This window comes from Echinops telfairi, unplaced genomic scaffold (genome assembly GCF_000313985.2).
Source record: "Echinops telfairi isolate 266 unplaced genomic scaffold, ASM31398v2 ScPeMD7_18;HRSCAF=68, whole genome shotgun sequence".
NCBI classification, from domain to species: Eukaryota; Metazoa; Chordata; class Mammalia; order Afrosoricida; family Tenrecidae; genus Echinops; species Echinops telfairi.
In genome coordinates this window covers 32394884-32415082 of record NW_022103915.1, presented here as the reverse complement: position 1 = coordinate 32415082, position 20199 = coordinate 32394884, and the positions used below count along the sequence as shown (strand labels likewise).

At 35.6% G+C, this 20199-nt stretch overlaps 1 protein-coding gene across 1 annotated transcript in view; it reads left to right on the top strand.

Moving 5' to 3' along the window:
- Positions 1-19832, top strand: part of RBM25 (RNA binding motif protein 25) — a 27416-nt gene extending 7584 nt beyond the window's left edge. Inside the window, exons 3-15 of the mRNA XM_045288185.1 lie at positions 1969-2154; positions 3730-3783; positions 4000-4083; positions 7426-7712; positions 10273-10489; positions 10588-10677; positions 11639-11712; positions 13090-13240; positions 13937-14261; positions 14615-14889; positions 15425-15523; positions 16316-16363; positions 18191-19832. Of these exons, the coding sequence (XP_045144120.1) occupies positions 1969-2154; positions 3730-3783; positions 4000-4083; positions 7426-7712; positions 10273-10489; positions 10588-10677; positions 11639-11712; positions 13090-13240; positions 13937-14261; positions 14615-14889; positions 15425-15523; positions 16316-16363; positions 18191-18283 (1983 nt within the window). The 3' untranslated portion in view covers positions 18284-19832. The remainder of the gene's footprint in view (positions 1-1968; positions 2155-3729; positions 3784-3999; positions 4084-7425; positions 7713-10272; positions 10490-10587; positions 10678-11638; positions 11713-13089; positions 13241-13936; positions 14262-14614; positions 14890-15424; positions 15524-16315; positions 16364-18190) is intronic.
- The last annotated feature ends 367 nt before the right edge of the window (positions 19833-20199 follow it).

Genomic DNA, 20199 nt, shown 5'->3' with positions numbered 1-20199 from the left:
AAATCCGGCTAGACCAGAGGATGTACGCTGGTACAGATAAGAACTGGAAACACAGGGAATCCGGAACAGATAAACTCCTCAGCACCAGCAATGAGAGTAATGTTACCAGGAGGGTAAGGGTAAGGTGGAGTAGAAGGGGGAACGGATCACAATGTATACATATTATCCCTTCCCTGGGGGTCGAACAACAGAAAAGTGGGTGAAGGGAGACATCGGACAGTTTAAGACATGACAAAATAATACTTTGTAAATTATCAAGGGTTCTTGAGGGAGGTAGGGTCAGAAAGGGAGGGGGGAAAGAGTGGATGAAGAGGAAGATTTGAGAGTAAGAAACTTTTATATTGATTAGTTCAGTAATAACTAGTGCCTTAAATTGAAATTTTCTGTGCTATAACCTATCTCATTTTTCACAGTTGAGGTCAAAGTAATCTATTTTGAATATTATGCCATCTCATACACAGTTGGCACTTAATAAGACTTTCTAGAGAAAAAAAGAAAGACTCTTGTTGAATATATTTCCTTTGGACACAACATTCAGAGTGGTGTGGCAGTTATGAAACCACTGCTCACTGGTATTGCTAAGGAGTTAACAAGATGTGAAATTCACCCTGGATTTATTTTAACTAAGAACCAGGTATTTGTGCAAAATTGTATGATTCTATCTGTGAGAATGTTCTGGATTTCATGAAGTATCTATTTTGGAGACAGGCTTGTATATAGTTTTAATTTAGAATAATGAGTGACTTTTACCTGTTTTTTATCAGTTACTTCATTGTGGAAACATTTCCTTGTACACTTTCCATGTTTTAAGTCGTTACTTGATAGTAACTGGAGACTACTGAAAGTTTCAGGTGGTTCTATACTCACTGTTCAGGTTTCACCTGTAGGACTCGGAGAGTAACAGTTTAAAATGAAGGCAGAAGAAAGTAGCATATTTGAAGCTGTTAATTTCTCTTTCAAAGACATAGAGTTAACAATCTGAACTTCTTTAAAAATCATCAAAGCCCTATAAATATTCAGTACTTATTTGTGACAACCATCACGACATAAGACTTAATTAAAAAAACATTTTAATGCCATATTACATGCTTGGGTCATGGAGAGGAAGACTTGTATAGCCTTTACAGTTGCAGGAACAGTGGCTATGTAGGAGTTTACATATTGGGCTGTTAAGCTTGGGACCAGCAGTTCTTTCCCATCAGCTGCTTCACAGGAGCAAGATGCTTCCTTTTCCTATACAGACTTACTGCTTCAAACCCACAGAGGCAGTCCTGGGAGGGATGCTGAGTCAGAATTGACTCAGGGGCACTGAGTTTAGTTTTCGTATTTTAGAAACACAGCTTTTAAAATTAAGTTGTTATTTTTACATTTAAAAATGGCAGGCTTTTTAATGGTTGTGTGGATGTTGGGAGAAAGCTACGATTTCAGTGTCTACCATATCTGATGCTTGCATTTTGGTGTATGTAGTTGTCTGGTGCTTTTTGTATACCCAGCATAATGCTGTTTTACATGGTAACTTTTTGTTTTACATGGTAACTATTGTAGTCTGTTTTACATGTTAACTGTTTTGTTTTACATGGTAACTATTGTAGTGTACACAAAATTGTGTGTATGTCTATTTGTAAGAATCAGTTACTTTATAAATATTGTTAACTTGTTAACTCTTAAGACAATCCGAAACTGATAGTCCTGCCATTTAATTTTTTGGTTGATTAGGAGCCAGAATTACAAGTCTCAAGGGAAGAGAGGGAAAGAAAATGAAGTACCAGTGTATTAATAAAATAAAGCAAACGAAATTTAGTGTTTTCAAGTTAAAGATTAAAGCCAACTCCATATTTAATAGAACCTGGACATATTTTGGAGGACATATTGTTTTTACTTTCTGTCTGTGAACTTTACATTAAAATGTCTTAATTCTCTTCGCCCCCCCTCCCCCATTTCTCTCTTGAAATTGCTTTGTTGCTTAAGAATGCCAGACCAGAGACGGTCACTACTGATGATGAAGAAGCTTTAGATGAAGAAACAAAGAGAAGAGATCAGATGATTAAAGGGGCAATTGAAGTTTTAATACGTGAATACTCCAGTGAGCTCAATGCCCCCTCACAAGAATCTGACTCTCACCCTAGGAAGAAGAAAAAGGAAAAGAAGGAGGACGTATGTGTTACTGACTTTTGCCAAAGCGGTTGATTTCTTATGATGTCACTCTTGTGCTTTGATTACATTTCAACTCCAGAGGGATAAATGAAGCGGCTGCCCTGTTTTGCCTTATAACCCCTTAGTTGTGAACCTGTTTCTATCCCAAGCATGGTTTCTGCATTGGGGAGTTTCACTTCACTATTCAGCCACCATTCCTCCAGAAGCCAGTTCTCAGTTTTCTCCATTTATAATAACAATGTTGAACAGCCAACTAAACTAGAGGACTAAGAAAGAAGAGTATACAGTAGGGTGTCCAGGTTGAAAAGCATTTTGTTCTTTTATACTCATTTTTTTAGATGAACTTAGGAAAACACAGGAAGTGTTCTTTTAAAAATTAGAAGGATTTTGTATCCATTTATATATTGTGATTTTCTAGGGAGACTTACAGTTCATATTCTTTGGGTTTTGTTGTCTTATTAGACAATCTTCAGTTTACTTTGTGGCCAAATGCATTTTTGTTTTACTTTTTGTTCTTTTTAAAAAATTATTTTATTGGGGGTTTGTACAATTCTTATCACAATCCATACATCCATCCATCCATTGTGTCAAGCACATCTGTACATTTTTTGCCATCATCATTCTCAAAACATTTGCTTTCTATGACTTTTTGTTCTTAATGATTATAAAATCCCATATATTGAATCTCCAATCTTGAAAGAGTGTTACTTGGAGTCTACTAAGCCCAATACAAGTAAGATGGTTCTGACTTAATAGTGACCCCATAGGCCAGAGTAGAACTGCCTCATATGCTTTCCAGGACTAAGGTAGAATTGTTCGTAGAGTTTTGAGACTATAAATCTTTATGGAAATAGACTATCTCATCATTCTCCCATGGACTGGCTAAGTGGGAACAAAATTGCCCACTCCCTGATAAATGGCCCATTGCTTAATCCAGTGGGTCACCGTAGCTCCTTTTGGAATCTCTTGGTGTTAGTGCTAATCTGTTCAAAGGTATAGTCAGATAAGGGGTAATTGAAAATGTTGGCAAGTTGGCAATACCATTCTTACTAGCTCTTACTACCAACTCAAAACCCAGGGCCATCAATTCAATTTGTAACTTATCACAAGCCTGTATGATAGAGTTGAATCGTCTTACAGGGTTTTCACAGCTATAGATCTTTGTGTCTCCAGCACAACAGTTGGATTGTTCAAATCACTCACTTTTCGGTGGCAACTGAGAACTCTTAGCATTGCATTACCAGGGCTGCTTCAAGTGTATTAAGTCGAACCCACTGCCATTGAGTGGATTCTGACTCATAGAAACCCTGTGTAGGGTTTCTGAGACTGTAAATCTTTATGGGATCGAATACCCTTATCCTTGTCCCCACCAACCTTGACCCCATTAGGACTCCTTTAATGTATTTTAGAACTTCCTATTCCATTATTGGGGTGATTGGAGGGGCTGTGGAGTAGTGGATTTTTATTTATTTTTGCTATTGAGAAATATCACAGAAATATTGTTTTGCTTAAAACATTATTTTGCAGAGTAGTATGAACTCTTTAAAAAGATAATCTTTGTGGATTTTTCCGCAGATTTTCCGCAGATTTCCAGTGGCCCCACTGATCCCTTATCCGCTCATCACTAAGGTTAGTTTATTGTAGCTGTTAGCATTCACTAGGCTTACTGCTAATTGTCATAGTTGTTATTCTTGCCCATTTAATCTTTCAGTGTCTGACTTCAAATTGTTAGGTTTTCTACTGTAAAAAGGTCTATTTATTTACCCTTTCTTTGATAACCTTTACAAAGAAGTAACTGGTTGCAGCCTGATTTTAAGTCTTCCCCCTGTCCTATTTGTCTTTCAGGAGGATATAAATGCTATAGAAATGGAAGAAGACAAAAGAGACCTGATATCCCGAGAGATAAGCAAATTCAGAGACACACACAAGGTAGTATTCTTATTTTTTTCACTTGATACCGAACTAGACTTTTTACAGAATCCAAAGCAAGCAGTCAAAAAGAAAATCAACTTTACAATAGAGTTATTTTAAATGTATTTTATAGGTCTAATTGGTAATTCGATAGAAACCAAGAGACAAAAACAAATACCATATTAAAGTGATCCTTGACATAGTGGCCTTAGTGTTTTCAGTTAATGATTGCTTTGCAGTCATCTCACTTTAATATGAGAGAAAGTTTTTTTGGGGGTAAAATTTAAACATCAACATCAAGATCAGGTTTAAACTAGATTTTAGTGGGGCAGCAGGATGACATACACTATCATAGTATATTTCTGGGGGCAGTTTAATCCTACAAAAATCTTATCTGTAGAGCTGAGATAAAATTTAAGGTTTATAGTTGTGTAGATGTAAATTGAGGGGGAAATTTTTTTAAAAGTAGGCCAGTGGTTACCAGACTTACCAAATTTTAGATGCATGGAAGAACTGTGAATTCCCTTAAAGCTAATCTATTCATTGACCCCACCATTATGATAGAGATCATATGGTGACTAATGCAAGATGAAACTCTCAGCTTGGAAAGTAACAAGGAGTAGGATGTAAGTATGCGCTTCTGTTTTTATTATATTTATGGATGCCCCCTCAGAAAAATATGCAAAGGGGTAACTGGCTTGGAAATGGGGTATTTGTACATAATAAATCCCACTCACGAGTTTTGCCTATGAAAGCTTCTCTCCTTGACAGTGCATCTGTGAATGTTTGCTGGTATTGAAGGTAATGCTTATAGACGGTGAAATGCAAATACTGCATGAAATAATATAGTTTGATATTAGAGGCAATAATATGTTACTGTTTCTTGTAGGCTGAGGTTGGCCTTTGACTCAGTGAAATGTGTTGACTTTTTCTTTTCAGTCAATCATGCTCAAGTTGACAATTTTATGAGAATGCTGCATTATCCAGACACCTGGCTCTAGCTCACATACACAGTACTTTTCCTGTAATTCAATGTTGTCCTGAAAAAATTAATTTTGAGAACTGAAAGGTAGTCTGTGGGAAGTCCTTTTAGGTAAATACTTTTGATTAGGTTCAATATTGAAGATCAGAATCTATGTACGCTTGAAAATGGTATACAGTTGTGTGTGTGATTTTACCCCTTTTTTGTTATTTGTTAAACCCTGCCATATTATTGATAAATTATGAGGAAATCATGATTAAAAGTAATAATTTAAAAAGATCTTTGCTTCATAATTTGAGAAGCTGTCAGGCATTTGATTGCTTTTCCCTTGCGGTGGGTGGGGGGAGGAATGTCTTGAATTTCAAAAACATCCTTTAACCAAAAAAAAGGAAAAGACAAAAAACAGCCCACTTCTTTCTATTGGGACGGTGTGATTAAAGGGAATGTTTGGTACTCGAATTATTAAAAAATGAGCTCAGTGAACCTTTGCATGTTTTGGTATGAGTTTATTAATAACCACAGACTGTCAGGGTTATCAGCGTGGCAGGGGGCGTCCATTTACAGCACGGACGAGTCTGAAGAGAGAATGAGGTAAGATTTATGGTTCTTTAATCTGTCCTTTTCATTACCTCTTAATTTTCTTACATCCTTCAGTAGCTATTCCTTTCCATATTTCTTCAGGGTCTTTTTTTCCCCCTTCAAATAAATAAATACTCATGTGTTCTATTTGTAACATTTTAGAAAAGCAGTTGGCACTTAATAGCATCGTGCATTATTTCATTTACTTAGAACAAAACTTTTGAACAAGAGTCCTGAAACAAATCATTATTACCATAAGTGAAATTATCTTTAAGAAATAAGTAGTACAGTGAATAAGCAGGAGTTAAAGATAAAACTGAGGAATTCCACAAATTATTATTGGAACAGCTAAAATAATCTGTAAGTATCATTTCAGAAATTAAACATTTCTTTATAACTGTATGACAGAGGTAAGTTTTATGTAGTCCAGCCTCATTTAATAGTGTAGGTTTTTATATTGCATTAGAACAGTTTCCAGAATGAGATTTAGCCCCTATAGTTTTCCCTTTTCTGTTCTTTTTTCTCATTTCCCTTTTCTGTGTAATTTCAACATATTCAGTATTAGCTTTGCCTGCATTCTATTTTTATATTATAGACTGGTAGAGTGACTGAATATATTGATCTCTTATGCATTAGCTTTTCTTTTGATAAATCTGTCAGCTTTTCTTTGATAATTCTGTCAGTCCTCTGACCCATGACCAAGAGCAAAAAGTATCTTAACAGGTAAGATTGCATTTTAAAGTTGTTTTAAATGCTTTACGTAACAAGAAAAGACATTTTATTATTGCAGTTAAATTTCATTTCAGTGACACTAAACATGGAACCAAATGGATAAATGTGTTCTGTTTTTCCTGTTGGGGTTTTTTGTTTTGTTTTTTCCCCCTGAGTTTGTGTAGAAACCTTGTGGTACACTGGTAATCTTGTCAAGGTACAAACTTGGTCTGACTTTATTTGTGAACCATGTACTTGCTCTTCCTCCCAGAAACATAGCTTGTAGGCAAGGTTAATCCCGTGTTGGCGATCCATGTTCTAACACAGCATCTGTAAGTTAATACACAATCGTTGCTTCCGAGGATGGATTTGTCATTGTTGATGTAATTTTCATTGTTTTATAGGTATTATGGGTATAAGTATACTACTTTTAAAATTAAGTTAATGAAAATATTATGTACATTTTCTGTTTGAAGTGAGTGAATTTTAAACTTTGTATTTGGTGAGCTATCCATCTTGTAATGGTGGGAGTTCATGTTTCCATAGAGTATATTGTGGCTGAATTCAGCTCCTTTTTCTTTTGGAGGGTGGTAACAGCAAATGAAAAAAAGATATTTTTGTTGCTTTATGGTGACTTGACTTTTCCTTAAGCCCTTTCTGAATCTCTCAAGTAGTAAACCTATAGGTAATGGGAACCCTGGGTTATAATGAGTATTATTACAGTCCCACATTTACAGAAATTAAAATAACTCGATCAAGTTTTAGTTAAGTCTTAAGTAATTGCATTTCAAGAAATTATGGATCACCACATTGCCCGTGATTCTTTTAGTTATTGCATGGTCAATAAGTGTCCAGCCACACTTGACACAATCTCCCAGCATCCAAGATTGGAGATTCCTGCTCAGTTACAGCATATGGTGTGCACGAAATATGTCTAGTTTTGTGATTGTTTCAGTTTGGATTTGTCAAGTTGAAACCCCATTTAGTATTAGATTCTAGTGGTTTGGTACTTTTGGGCAATGCACCAGGAGTGATTTGAACACGGGAACTACAGAGTTAACTCTAAAAGTGCTTTTATTGGTTTCTAGAAACTGGAAGAAGAGAAAGGCAAAAAGGAGAAAGAAAGACAGGAAATTGAGAAAGAACGGAGAGAAAGAGAGAGGGAGCGTGAAAGGGAACGAGAAAGGCGAGAACGGGAACGAGAAAGGGAAAGAGAACGTGAACGAGAAAAGGAGAAGGAACGGGAGCGGGAACGAGAACGTGATAGGGATCGTGACCGGACCAAAGAGCGAGAGCGAGATCGTGATCGAGAGAGAGATCGGGAAAGAGACCGAGAAAGGAGCTCAGATCGAAATAAAGATCGGAGTCGATCCAGGTAAGACGTTATAAAAGCTTTGATAGAACCGCTGGTCAACAGTTTTCTGGAGGATCATTTACATTTATATATGTGATGAGAGAACTTCTTTCTGCTTGCTTGTGGTGACACAGTCACACAGCACCAGTGAAGATTACATACAATTCAGAACTTTATGGGTACCGTATGCCAACTGTCTGCCTCCTATTCTGGGTAAAGACATGGTACCCGGTGGTCTACCTGGATTGGTGGACATTTTTCTAGTTACCCTTTGAAAGGCCTCAAGCTAGGAAATAATTATGTTTACCACCATTTTCAGTCGCTTAAGTCTTTATTTCATTCTATATACTACTTGAACTACCTCAGCTTCCTTCCTTGCTGGCTCTAAATTTATTCTCCATTTCTCACTCCTAGACAATGTTGATTTACTTTCTTTTACAAGCTAAGTTTAATTTCTCTGTTCACAGCTTTTCTACCTGATTTTAGCTCTGGGTCCATCTACCAGTTGTTGGAGGAGAAGTTCTCCATCCTTCCCTTTCTCGTTTGATACAATAGTTGATTAGAATTTGATCTATGGAAAGTTATATCTGTTTTCACTATATATATGGATCCAAGCATTCCTTCATATGTGTTCTACAATTTGGTTATCAGTGAATTAAATTTTTGAGAACTTCATTTCTATCATATGATGTAATCTGATTTTAATGGTTGTGTAGCATTTCATCATACTCTGTACCAAATGATTTCTCATATTTTTGTTGTTTTTTTCAAGTTAGCAGGTACTTTGTTACCACTTCCAGTTTACCACTTTTGAAATTCTATGTCTAAAATCAACAGCAAACCACTGACTTCAAACTTTAATTTGATCAAAACTCATAAACTACCAAATTTTTCACTTGTGATGAAAAAAAAATTCACAGTGAGTTTAATCATCTATTCTTTCTCATATCCTGCCCTTATAAGCTAGAAATATTTTCTACAGCTCTTCTTTCTTTGTAATCTGCTTTACATGGCTTGACTTTTATTATAGCCTTTAATCCTTATTAGAATATTACATATGCTGCTCCTTCTTTACTCCTTACCATACTTTATATCCAGTCCATTTATCATTAATGATATCTGATATTAGGCTTTTAAGATTATGCTACTGTTGCTGTTTAGGTGCTGGCAAATTTACCCAGACTCACACACAGCACAGTAGAGTAAAACACTCCTAGGTTCTTCAGCATCTTCATAACCACTGCTGTTTGAAATCACTGTTGCAACCGCTGTGTCGGTCTGCCTCATTGAGGCTTGCTTGTCTCCTCTTTTATTGACCTACTTTATCAAGCATGATGCCCTTTTCCAGGGATTGTTTCTGTCTGGTAACATTCTAAAGTATGAGAAATGAAGTTTTGCTTTCTTCCCTTCCAGAAGGAACATCTTCTAAGGAATTCCTTCAAGACAGATCGTTTGTCCATGAGCATTAATTGTGTATCCTATGTACAGTGGAATCCTTTAAACTTCTATCTCTTCTCTATTTATGATGATGATTGGCCCACTTGTGACTATATCTTTGCTTAGCAATGAATCCATACTGAAGACTGCAGTTCTTAGTTTTATTAGCAAGTGCTTCAGTTCTCACATTCACCAAGCAAGGGTGTGTTATTTGCTATTCCCTGTGGGTTTTTGATCCCAGTAGGAAACAGTTATGTCCTGACCAACGATGGTGGGTGGGCAACCATATTGCCTTGAATGGAATGCTTTCCAGAGTCCTTCCTCTTGAAAACTCCAAGAGCATAGTGCAGCCGATTGAATTGTTGTTAGGCCTGGAGAGCAACGTCACTTTCACACATACAGAACTCCACAGTTTTTGCTTTTTTGTAAAGTTATAAATACACACTCTCGTTTCTGTCCACATTCTTGTGCATGTCTTAGTGACATCACTTTCATAAAGCGATGTACACTTCAACCCTTGTCAAATGAATGACTGGATCTCTGACTCTCGTCTTACTCTGTTGTTTTGGCTATCTGAGACTTTTCATATAAAGTTGACAATTGGATTTCTCTTTTGTGTAAAGAATGTTGTGATTGACATCTGGACTACATTTTAAGTATAGATTGCTGTTGGTAGTGATAGTTTCATTGATAACTTCTAAGCCATGAAAATGGAACTTCTCTCATATAGGTCTCTTTTAGTCTCTTGTAATGTCTTATAGTTTTCCTTGTGTATGTCATTTATGTTTGTGCTTTGTTTTATTCCTTGGGTATTTTATTATTATTTGTTAGTCTTTTAGGACATTTAGATAGTCTCTAACCTGATGTGATACATATTTATATTTTTCATTAAGGATTGGGACATTTGTTTTGTTTCTTTTCATAGTTATCAGTAAGCATTGAGAAACCATTCCTGAACCTTGTACTAGAAATATATTCTAAATTTACCTGATTGTTAAAAGTTTGTAGAGATTAAAGTCTTAATTTCTGGCTTGTGGGCTTATACTGTACCTTAGAATGTATGTTACTCCTTTTTTCTGTGATTTTTGTATTTTTAAGGAAAACAGGAAGCTGACAGGCAGGTATTGTTGTTTTGTTTCCATAGAGAGAAGAGCAGAGACCGTGAAAGGGAACGGGAACGAGAAAGAGAACGAGAGCGGGAACGGGAAAGAGAGCGAGAGAGAGAACGAGAGCGAGAAAGGGAACGTGAGAGAGAAAGAGAAAAGGACAAGAAACGGGATCGAGAAGAGGATGAAGAAGATGCGTATGAGCGGAGAAAGCTTGAAAGAAAACTCCGAGAGAAAGAAGCTGCTTATCAAGAGGTAAGTTGAAGCAATGTTTTCATTCTTGCAGCTTGGCTGTCAACATTTTAGCTCTATTTGAGCAATAATTTAAAAACTTCTCTAATTTTCTCTTTTAGCGCCTTAAGAATTGGGAAATCAGAGAACGGAAAAAAACCCGAGAATATGAGAAAGAGGCTGAAAGAGAAGAAGAAAGAAGAAGAGAAATGGTAAGATTGGGAGTTTTTTAAATGACATTTTTCTCAGATAAAAATCACATTGCCTCCTATCTGTTAACTAAAAGGGAAAAAAAACCAACCAACTTACTGTTCCCAGTTAATCAATAACTATTATTGCATGTTTTAAACATTTCAAACTTTTCCTACATGTAAAATTTTCTTCTTTGAATGCAATTGAAATGACACTGCCATAGACTAATATATAAAATAATAATTTATAAAGCTTTTTTGATTCAGAATCCATAAAATTGTTGAAATTTCAGGGAGCTTTGAATATTCTGTAAGTTGCATAGCATTTGAGTGAATCAAATAGGGTGCTGAGAGAACTGGTTTTATAAATAAAAATATGTGTATATATAACATTTATGAATTGTATATTCATATATGAACTTTAATCCTTACATTGCCCTGCTATTCTTTCATTGAACTATACCATAAACATAGAAATGGGTTTTTGCGTTTGTGGTTGATAAACTAACAGTGAAATGTTTGGCATAGACTCACAGCTTCAGATCCCTGTGTCACGGTTGTACTCTGCTCTTACCAGAGTCACTATGAGGCAGAATTGAGTTGATGGCTGTGGGTTTTTCTGGCACCTTAGAAGATAAAATTATATAGCATCCTCGACCTATGAAATATTTTTGTCCAATCAGTAAAATCAATTAGGATAGCTTTTGCAGCTTTCTTTCCTAGTGTGCTCAGTTTTCTTTAGATATGATGACTGTACTTCAGATACTGTTATTATAGAGATTGTTTGTTGTAGTATACAATATGGTTTTCATTGCACAGATAAGTCTTTCTCTCAGGTAAAAGAGAAAATAATATATAATGTGCTTTTTTACTTAGTGTGATTGAATGAGTAAGGAAAAATTACTCCCCCAAAAGAGAATTAAAGGGCAGTCTTCAAGACTTTTTGGTTAATATTATACTTTTGTTGTTTGGTTCTTCCAAGGCTAAAGAAGCTAAGCGATTAAAAGAATTCTTAGAAGATTATGATGATGATAGAGATGATCCCAAATATTACAGGTAAGAAACCTCACTTATAAAAGTACTTATATTTCGAGGTATTTATCCCTTGTCACCCCTAGACCCTTAGGTTTACGAGCTGTTAAGTGAAATCGTCACATTCTATTGACCACTGTACCTGATGATACTAGCTTATGTAGTTGCATATGCACTGCCTATTGTTAGGAGGAAATAAAGCTATTGGAAAATGATCAACAATTCTTAACATCTTTTTTTGGGAAAAGATCTGATTCAGATTTATTTTAAAACAAATTAAGGAAAAAACCTTAGGGATTGCAATCAATGTCATTAATCAAAATGTATAGGAATGACTGAATGAAAACTAATGGAATCTGTAAAACTTTCACACAAATCACACTAAAGTAAAAAAAGTATTGTACTATAATGTATTTTTTCCAACAATGATATCTATAGCTATCTAGGGTTGTCTAGAAATTTTTACTGCAAAGGGTTTAAACAGGGCTACTTAGTAGTCCACACCCATTAATGTGAAGTGAAAGTTGTAAAGCTTGACTTCTCTCAACACTTTGTTCCCCTAACACTTTTAAATCTATCCTAGCACTTAGCTATCCTGGAATGGTTCTTCTAGCCCCTGTTCACCTGCCCCATTTTAAGTTTCCTGGAAGTACGAACAGTGTCTTGATTTTACTTTATTTCTATTGTAACTGATAAACAGATGTGTAGTATAGGTATTTGGTATATAATTAAGTTTATACACAATACTATGTAATTAAATTCATACAAAATATTCAAAAGACTGGAGTTGGCAATTTAAATGGAAAATGCTCCCCCTCAAAAAAATTAATAAAAATGAAAGTGCTCAATGGTTTGATTTTAAAATGGAAAGTTCCAAAAGATACGGAAAAAAATAAATTACTGAAGGAAGGAGAATAAGAAAATGGGAGTGCATAATTCCAACTACCTGAAACATAATAAAATGCTATCTAAATATACAGATAGTTGTAGCCTGTACTTTCTGTTAATTCTGCACTACCTGCAATTTTTACAAGGATAATAATTAAAGATATGTAACTATTCTTCATGGCATTAGTTCTGCTTGAATTATTTTCTCATAGCATAATATCTTAAGCACAAATTAAGTGCTTAAGGTTTCCGGGAACTCTCCTCTTCCCTCCGAAAGCTACATTTTTACACTTAGAATGACTGAAGACAAGGATGTGAATAAATGGTACAAACATTGCCTCCTTAAATAGACTATGTTGTAGAGAGAGCACATTGACTTGGGTATTCTGTAGACACAGAAGTCTGCAGTCAATTAGCATATAATGTGTAGCATTAGGAAAAAGTACTGCCAGAGACATGTAGAAAAGTTGATGTGGATATTACATGATCCTTTTAAAATTTTTTTTCTTGCAGGGGAAGTGCTCTTCAGAAAAGATTGCGTGATCGGGAAAAGGAAATGGAAGCAGATGAGCGTGATAGGAAGAGAGAGAAGGAAGAACTGGAGGAAATTAGGCAGCGCCTTCTGGCAGAAGGACACCCAGACCCAGATGCAGAGCTCCAAAGGGTAAGAGATTCTCAGACCATCACTTTGGTTTCCTTAAGGTCATCACATTATGTTAAACAAACGATAATATACCTTATTGAAGAAGATACTTAATTCTTGTATCTTTCACGATAATTTTTTGTATTATATAATTCTCCCACTCCTATCTACAGTACTGATTGAATTAGAATTTTTAATTATTCTAAACATCTTATACACATCTTAATGTTTTCCTTCCTATAATAAACAAAGTTAAATGAGTTGTCTTTTCGTGAAACTTGGCTGTAAAACTCTTTCCAGTACTTTTCTTCTGATTCTTAGGACTTTATGTGGTTTGTGTCTGTTCATTCTAGTGCCGCCTCATATTTTTGTTTTCAAAAAATGTTTTCATACATGTTTTAGCAATTAAGCATTTTTAAATTATATGTGAAGACAAGACATTAGGTATTCTTGGATTTAAGAATAGTGTAATTACAGAAGGTATCTTAGTTTTTAATATGTCCCGAATTTAATAATATGAATTCTTAATATCAGCTTTAAAACGAATTGTTATATGCTTTTCATTGGTAGACGCCATGATTTACACATTCCTTTTACGTTTTAAAATGAACAGGTTTTTATCTATTGATAAAATGTATAAGTAAAAATTTCAGACAATTTAAAAACAAAAGCTTTTCTGAAGTCTTTCTAATTAATGAGATTGTTTTGTGGTTATAGATGGAACAAGAGGCCGAGAGACGCAGGCAACCACAAATAAAGCAAGAGCCAGAATCTGAGGAAGAGGAAGAAGAAAAACAAGAAAAAGAAGAAAAACGAGAAGAGCCTGTAGAAGAGGAAGAGGAGCCAGAACAAAAGCCCTGTCTCAAACCGACTCTGAGACCCATCAGCTCTGCGCCATCTGTTTCCTCTGCCAGTGGCAACGCGACCCCCAACACGCCTGGTGACGAGTCTCCCTGTGGTATTATCATTCCTCACGAAAATTCACCCGATCAACAGCAACCAGAGGAACATAGGCCAAAAATAGGACTTAGTCTTAAACTGGGTATGCTATCATTTTCTTCCTTTTTTTTTTTTTGTCTTGCCAATGGCTAAATTTTACCTAAAGGAAAAAATAATTATGTGGTAGGTAGATAGAAAAATACTCATGCGTTTCTAGCTCATGATTGTTTTCATAGTTCTACTAGTGATCCTATATCTGCAGCTGCCTCAAGTTCTGAGAAGAAATGAAAAGTTAAATTTTCTAGCACTTGTGAGTAGTGAGTTACTTTTTACAGTTGGGATCTTTCTCTGACACTTGTGAACGTTATTTTTTGTACTGTTTTTGAGGGCTGGTGGGTTGTAAGATTTAATATTTGAAGATTACTTTATTGTGCTAATGTGATGATTTTACTATAGGTGCTTCCAATAGTCCTGGTCAACCTAATTCTGTGAAGAGAAAGAAACTCCCTGTAGATAGTGTCTTTAACAAATTTGACGATGAAGACAGTGATGATGTACCCCGAAAAAGGAAGCTAGTTCCCTTGGATTATGGTGAAGATGATAAAAATGCTGCCAAAGGCACTGTAAACACAGAAGAAAAACGCAAGCACATCAAGAGTCTCATTGAGAAAATTCCTACAGCCAAGCCCGAGCTCTTTGCTTATCCCCTTGATTGGTCCATTGTGGATTCTGTGAGTAGCCATGCTATTGGGAATGGATTTGAATACAAGCTCATTTGATTTATTTTGTCATTGGTAAGGGAAAGGATAATAGCGTTGTTGGGACCTTGACACCAATTAAATGCCATGGCCAAGTTGTATTACTGGAAGATCCTTAGTGATATCTTAGTTACATTGAAGCCAGGCTGTTAAAGCATTAGAACCAAGAAATTGTATCTTGGTATTTGTCTTTTCATTTAACTCAGGCAGACATTGTGGTGAAAGATAAAGGTTCTTGGTTAATATGGATTACAGAGATAATGTGTATTAAACAAATTATACTGGTGGCATGATTTTGCCCGATGTCTTATTTTTCTATCTTTTCATGTTTAAGCTTCCTTCTGAGGCTTCAACTGTTTAAATGTGGTTGTAGTAATTCGTATTTTAGCATAATTTTGAATAATAAACATTCCTGATAATTAGTTTTAAGAAAGACAGGATATAGGATTGGCTAAAACTAATGAGAAACTGAAAAGTAATGAAAAATTAATCGCAATTTCTTTTGCAGATACTGATGGAACGACGAATTAGACCATGGATTAATAAGAAAATCATAGAATACATAGGTGAAGAAGAAGCTACATTAGTTGATTTTGTTTGTTCTAAGGTTAGTTTTTTAAATTCCTACACTTTTCAATCAAGACCATGATTTAGTTCAGTGATTGGCATACTTAAGTGAACCACATGCTCTCATTTGAGGGATCAAAGAGCACAGAATTAATAAAACTAAAAAACCCCAAAACTCATTGCCATCAACTCAAATCTGAATGGCAAACCCTGTAGGATAGGATGGAACTGCTTCATGTGGGAGTAGAAAGCCCCGTCTTATCTCCCTCAGAGCACCTGGTGGTTTCAAACTGCAGCCCTTGTGGATCACAGCCTAACGCATAACAACTACCCCACCAGGGCTCCACAGAACTAATGGATGCTGCCAGTTGTGCTCTCTTCTTTGGACCCTGAGACTGTCCTCTCCTTGAAATATATGGGAGAGTTGATGGAGGAATCTGAACCTCTGTCACTTGAGAGAACAAAATAGTCTTCATGTCATAGTTGTCAATATGGGTTGATTGCTTCATGATAGGCTTAGTTCTTGGTAGGCATCTTATATGGACCCTTTCAACCTTCTGACCACCTTAGGGAAGTATAAGTTGCTAATGTAATCATATCCCTATTTTATAGATGTTGACTAAGTTATATTGTACGTTGCAGAACTAAGCTTCCAAAACCAACGTTAATTACTAAAGTGTATTATCTCCTCCCATTATCTCCTGAAAGTAAAATCTCATGAGTTATACCCTAAAAGGAAGTTCGCTTACCAGTTTGAGTGTATGCCCCTTAAAATTTCTTATCTATATGCTATTTTCATAATTTCATAGTGATAATTGCTTGTTTATTTCAGGTTATGGCTCATAGTTCACCTCAGAGCATTTTAGATGATGTTGCTATGGTAAGTTAGAAGATTACCATTACTAATATTTTATTTATGTGAAAAAAAGAAAACAAGAAAAACAATTATCTGAATCTAATTTTCTACATGTGTTGGTTTCAGCTGGTTTTTTTATATAGTCGTGAAATAAATTTGAATATTTGTTAACATCATTGAATGTCATTACATACCACTAGAGATTCTTCTTTTTCATCAGCTTTTTCCTGCTTGTTGTTTATATGTATAAATATATATTCAGTTGCCTACTCTTTTGTGTTAAAAACGTAAGTCACCCTGACTCTTTCCTGACTGTTCACATTCAATTTGCACAAACCACTTGCTGTTGAGTTAGCCCCAACACAGCATCATGTGTTAGAGTTGAACTGGGGCTGCATCGAACCTTCAATGGTTGATTTCTTGAAATGAGATCACCAGGCATTTTCAAAGCAACTATGGATGAGGGGTTATGATTCAATGATGGAAGCTTACATTTTGAAATATAGCCAAGGATAGCAGGAAGGGACAGAGTGGGTTCCTGATCAAAAGGAGCTCCCAAGTCAAATGTTTAGCGTTAAGCCCCTATCTGATGTCTGCTACAGCTAATACTTTCTGCTGAGCCAGATGAAACTGTTGTTTGAATTTCTGATAAAACATTTGTGGTATCTAGTTGTCTCTGAAATATTAAATAAAAAAAAAAAACACCTTAAAAAAAAAAGGGACGTGGAAAAGCCCCAATCCTTGAGAGTAGAACCTGAAATGGTCAGAGCCTATAGCTGCTTTGCAGTAGAGAGGAGGAATCATGAGTGAACCATGATCCAGCTTTCATTCAACCTTGGCCGAGTTGCCTTCATTGTTAGTCATGATTACATGTGTCAATCTTATTCATGTCTGGATCTATTGAAATATTCTGATTCTTGAATACAATTAGTGAGACTGTGCCTTCCCTTCTATGGGCTTGATATTTCTGGCTCATTGTTGATTCTTGTGGGTAGAAACCAGCTGAGCCAGTGTTGTCTGCCAGCTGTTACAAGCTTATTGGCCCATAGGTGCTTCTTAAATGGGTGGGGAAAGGGACACTTTTACTACCATATATACTGGAGTATAAACTGACCCGAATATCAGCCGAGGCACCTAATTTTACCACAAAAACTGCATAAAAATGTGCTGGAAAACTTGGCTTATAATGGAGTGTATATAGTAATTTTTTCAGTAGTAGTACACTCTTTAACTTTTTCAAAGTATATGTGGCTTTCCTCATTTTGTACTGATTAAAGAACTTTGGTTGCATTTTGTTCCTATATTGTTTCTATGAATAAACTTTGTGCCTTAGAACCAGTGCTGACTTTCAGCCAACCCCCTGTGGGTTTCTGAGACTAACTGTTTATGGGAATAGAAAGCCCAGCCTTTCTCCTGGGCAGCTAGCTGTTGGTGGTGTGAACTGCCTACCATGCAGATTGTAGCTCAACTTATAACCACTACACTACCAGGGTGCCAATTGCTTTCTTTAAAAAGTTGTTTTGTAGAACTTTTTAAAGACATGTTGAAATGTCGACTCTATATTATAAAGATAAAGTGGGGAAGAAAAGAACTGTAGTAGTTAATGTTTAATAAGTCATGGAATTCTGCTAAATTTTTTCAGCAATTATATAGGCAATACATTTCTTAAAATACGCAAAAAATGTATAATTTCTTGTATTATTTTTGTTGTATATACAGCAAATTAATTTCATTTCTCACAGTTAAGTTATTTTCTTGTCAGTAAATTCTTATAACGATTTTATACTGGTCCCAAATGGTAGAGATGTTAACAGTTGTCTTTCTTGTCTCTTCTCTGTATCCATCCCCTAGGTACTCGATGAAGAAGCAGAAGTTTTTATAGTAAAAATGTGGAGATTATTGATATATGAAACAGAAGCCAAAAAAATTGGTCTTGTGAAGTAAAACTCTTTTTCCATTTAGAGTTCCATTTCAGATTTCTTTTCCATCATTCAAAGGACATGGTATTTTTCTTTGTCTTCAAAGACATTTATGAGATCTATAATTTTTTGTAATGTAGAAAATGTGAATTTTTTTTTGTCCTCCAGTTTGTTGATGCCATATGTACTCCCTTGATTGTAAAGTCACCTGAATCTTCCTTTGGTTCTCTATACTCACCAGGTACAAATTACTGGTATGTTTTATAAGCTGCAGCTACTGTACACAGCCTATCTGACATAATCTTGTTCTGCTGATTTATTCCTTGTAAATATTAAAATGACTCCCCAATTCTTTTTCAGAATTGCACTTAATATTGAACTGTAATGTTTAGGAAGGAACATTTTAATCAAAAGAATACTAGTAACACCTGTTACTCCCTTTTAATCAGAAATGGCAAATCTTCATGAAGTTGTGGAATTTAAAAAGAATGCAAACATAGGTGGACAATCCCTTTTTTCAATATCTCAGTGTTTTTGTGTGAATGTTTGTGAAAAAGACCTAATTGGACTTTGAAGGCTCCCTTAAACATTCTTCATTGAAAGGTAGAGTTACAAAGGAAAAGTTGTGCCAACCCAGTGTCTGGGATAAATTAGGTGGTTAGTCTCCCACAGAATTGTATTGTCTTGTGAGCAGCATCGTGCTGCACGGAAGGGGTTTCCCAGTTTATGATTGTTCACACGTGCTCTTTGAAAGATGAATCATAGTGATGCTCCCCTTTTATTTAGGAATGAGGCAAATCCTTGGATTCTAGAGAGCTTTATTTGATGCGTACCTTTGCTCAGAATTGGTCTTTAATTTTGGTGCATCCCTTTGGAAGACTTTTTAAAATCTCTTTCCAAAAGCATAAGCTTACCCCCCCCCAGAAAAAGACCAAACCAATAACCCTTTTAAAAGAAAGGGACGTTAAAAAAAACAACTAAGCACACAAATTGGAATTAAAATTAGACATTACGAAATTTGATTAGCAAAATCCAGCTTCATAATTCACAAGGTTTACATATTGATTCAGGGGCTGGGGTGGGGTTGGGTGGATTTCTGGCAGTTATCAACCACTACTAACTTTCGTTCTATAAAAGCTTTGTATCATGTCTGTGTCTGTGTGTTTATGCTTACACACGCACACAGAGTTTTATTTCTGCTCATCAGTTTCTAAACGTTTACTGATGATGATCTTGAAGACACACATAGGCATAGGCTGTCTTTACTGTAGATCAGAACTTCACCAGGGAACACAAGGACCTGGAGTTCAAACAGTTCCCAACACAGATTAGGTGCAGCTCTTTTCAAGTCAGTGTATTTATTTTAAAGGCAGATAGAGAGCGGTGTGCTACAAAGTATAATTGAGCTCGAGTTACTAGAGTATTTACAACTTCAGAGGACATTAGAAAACACTGATCTTAACATTGAAATATGAGGCGGTTGCATTATGTAAATATTTCAAATATTAAAATGTATATATTTGATCTAAGACTCATTTTTTCAGTCTTGTTAAATAAATGGCATCATGTTGTAATTGTGTAATGCACACTGAAAATTTTTTAAACAGGCTGAATTTTTGATGGGCTTGATAGTGATTCTTTGTAATTTAGTAAGTAGCTGAATGTCTAAGAAGCTATTCATGGATGGATCTACTATCCAGCTACAGAAATATATCTATTTTAATTTATGTAAATTACATAAAATTCTGGTTTCTGAAGGGAACTTTTCAGATAGATTCTCCTTGATATTTACAAAAGTATACCCCTTTTTTCCAATCCACTTTCACAGCAGGACAAACCTTTATATTTAGAAGTTTGTTATATTTCTCTTTATTAACATACTGCCCAGCCATTACTTCTAAGGCTGTGTTTATTTACTCATAATTAGTGTGTTGGTGGATT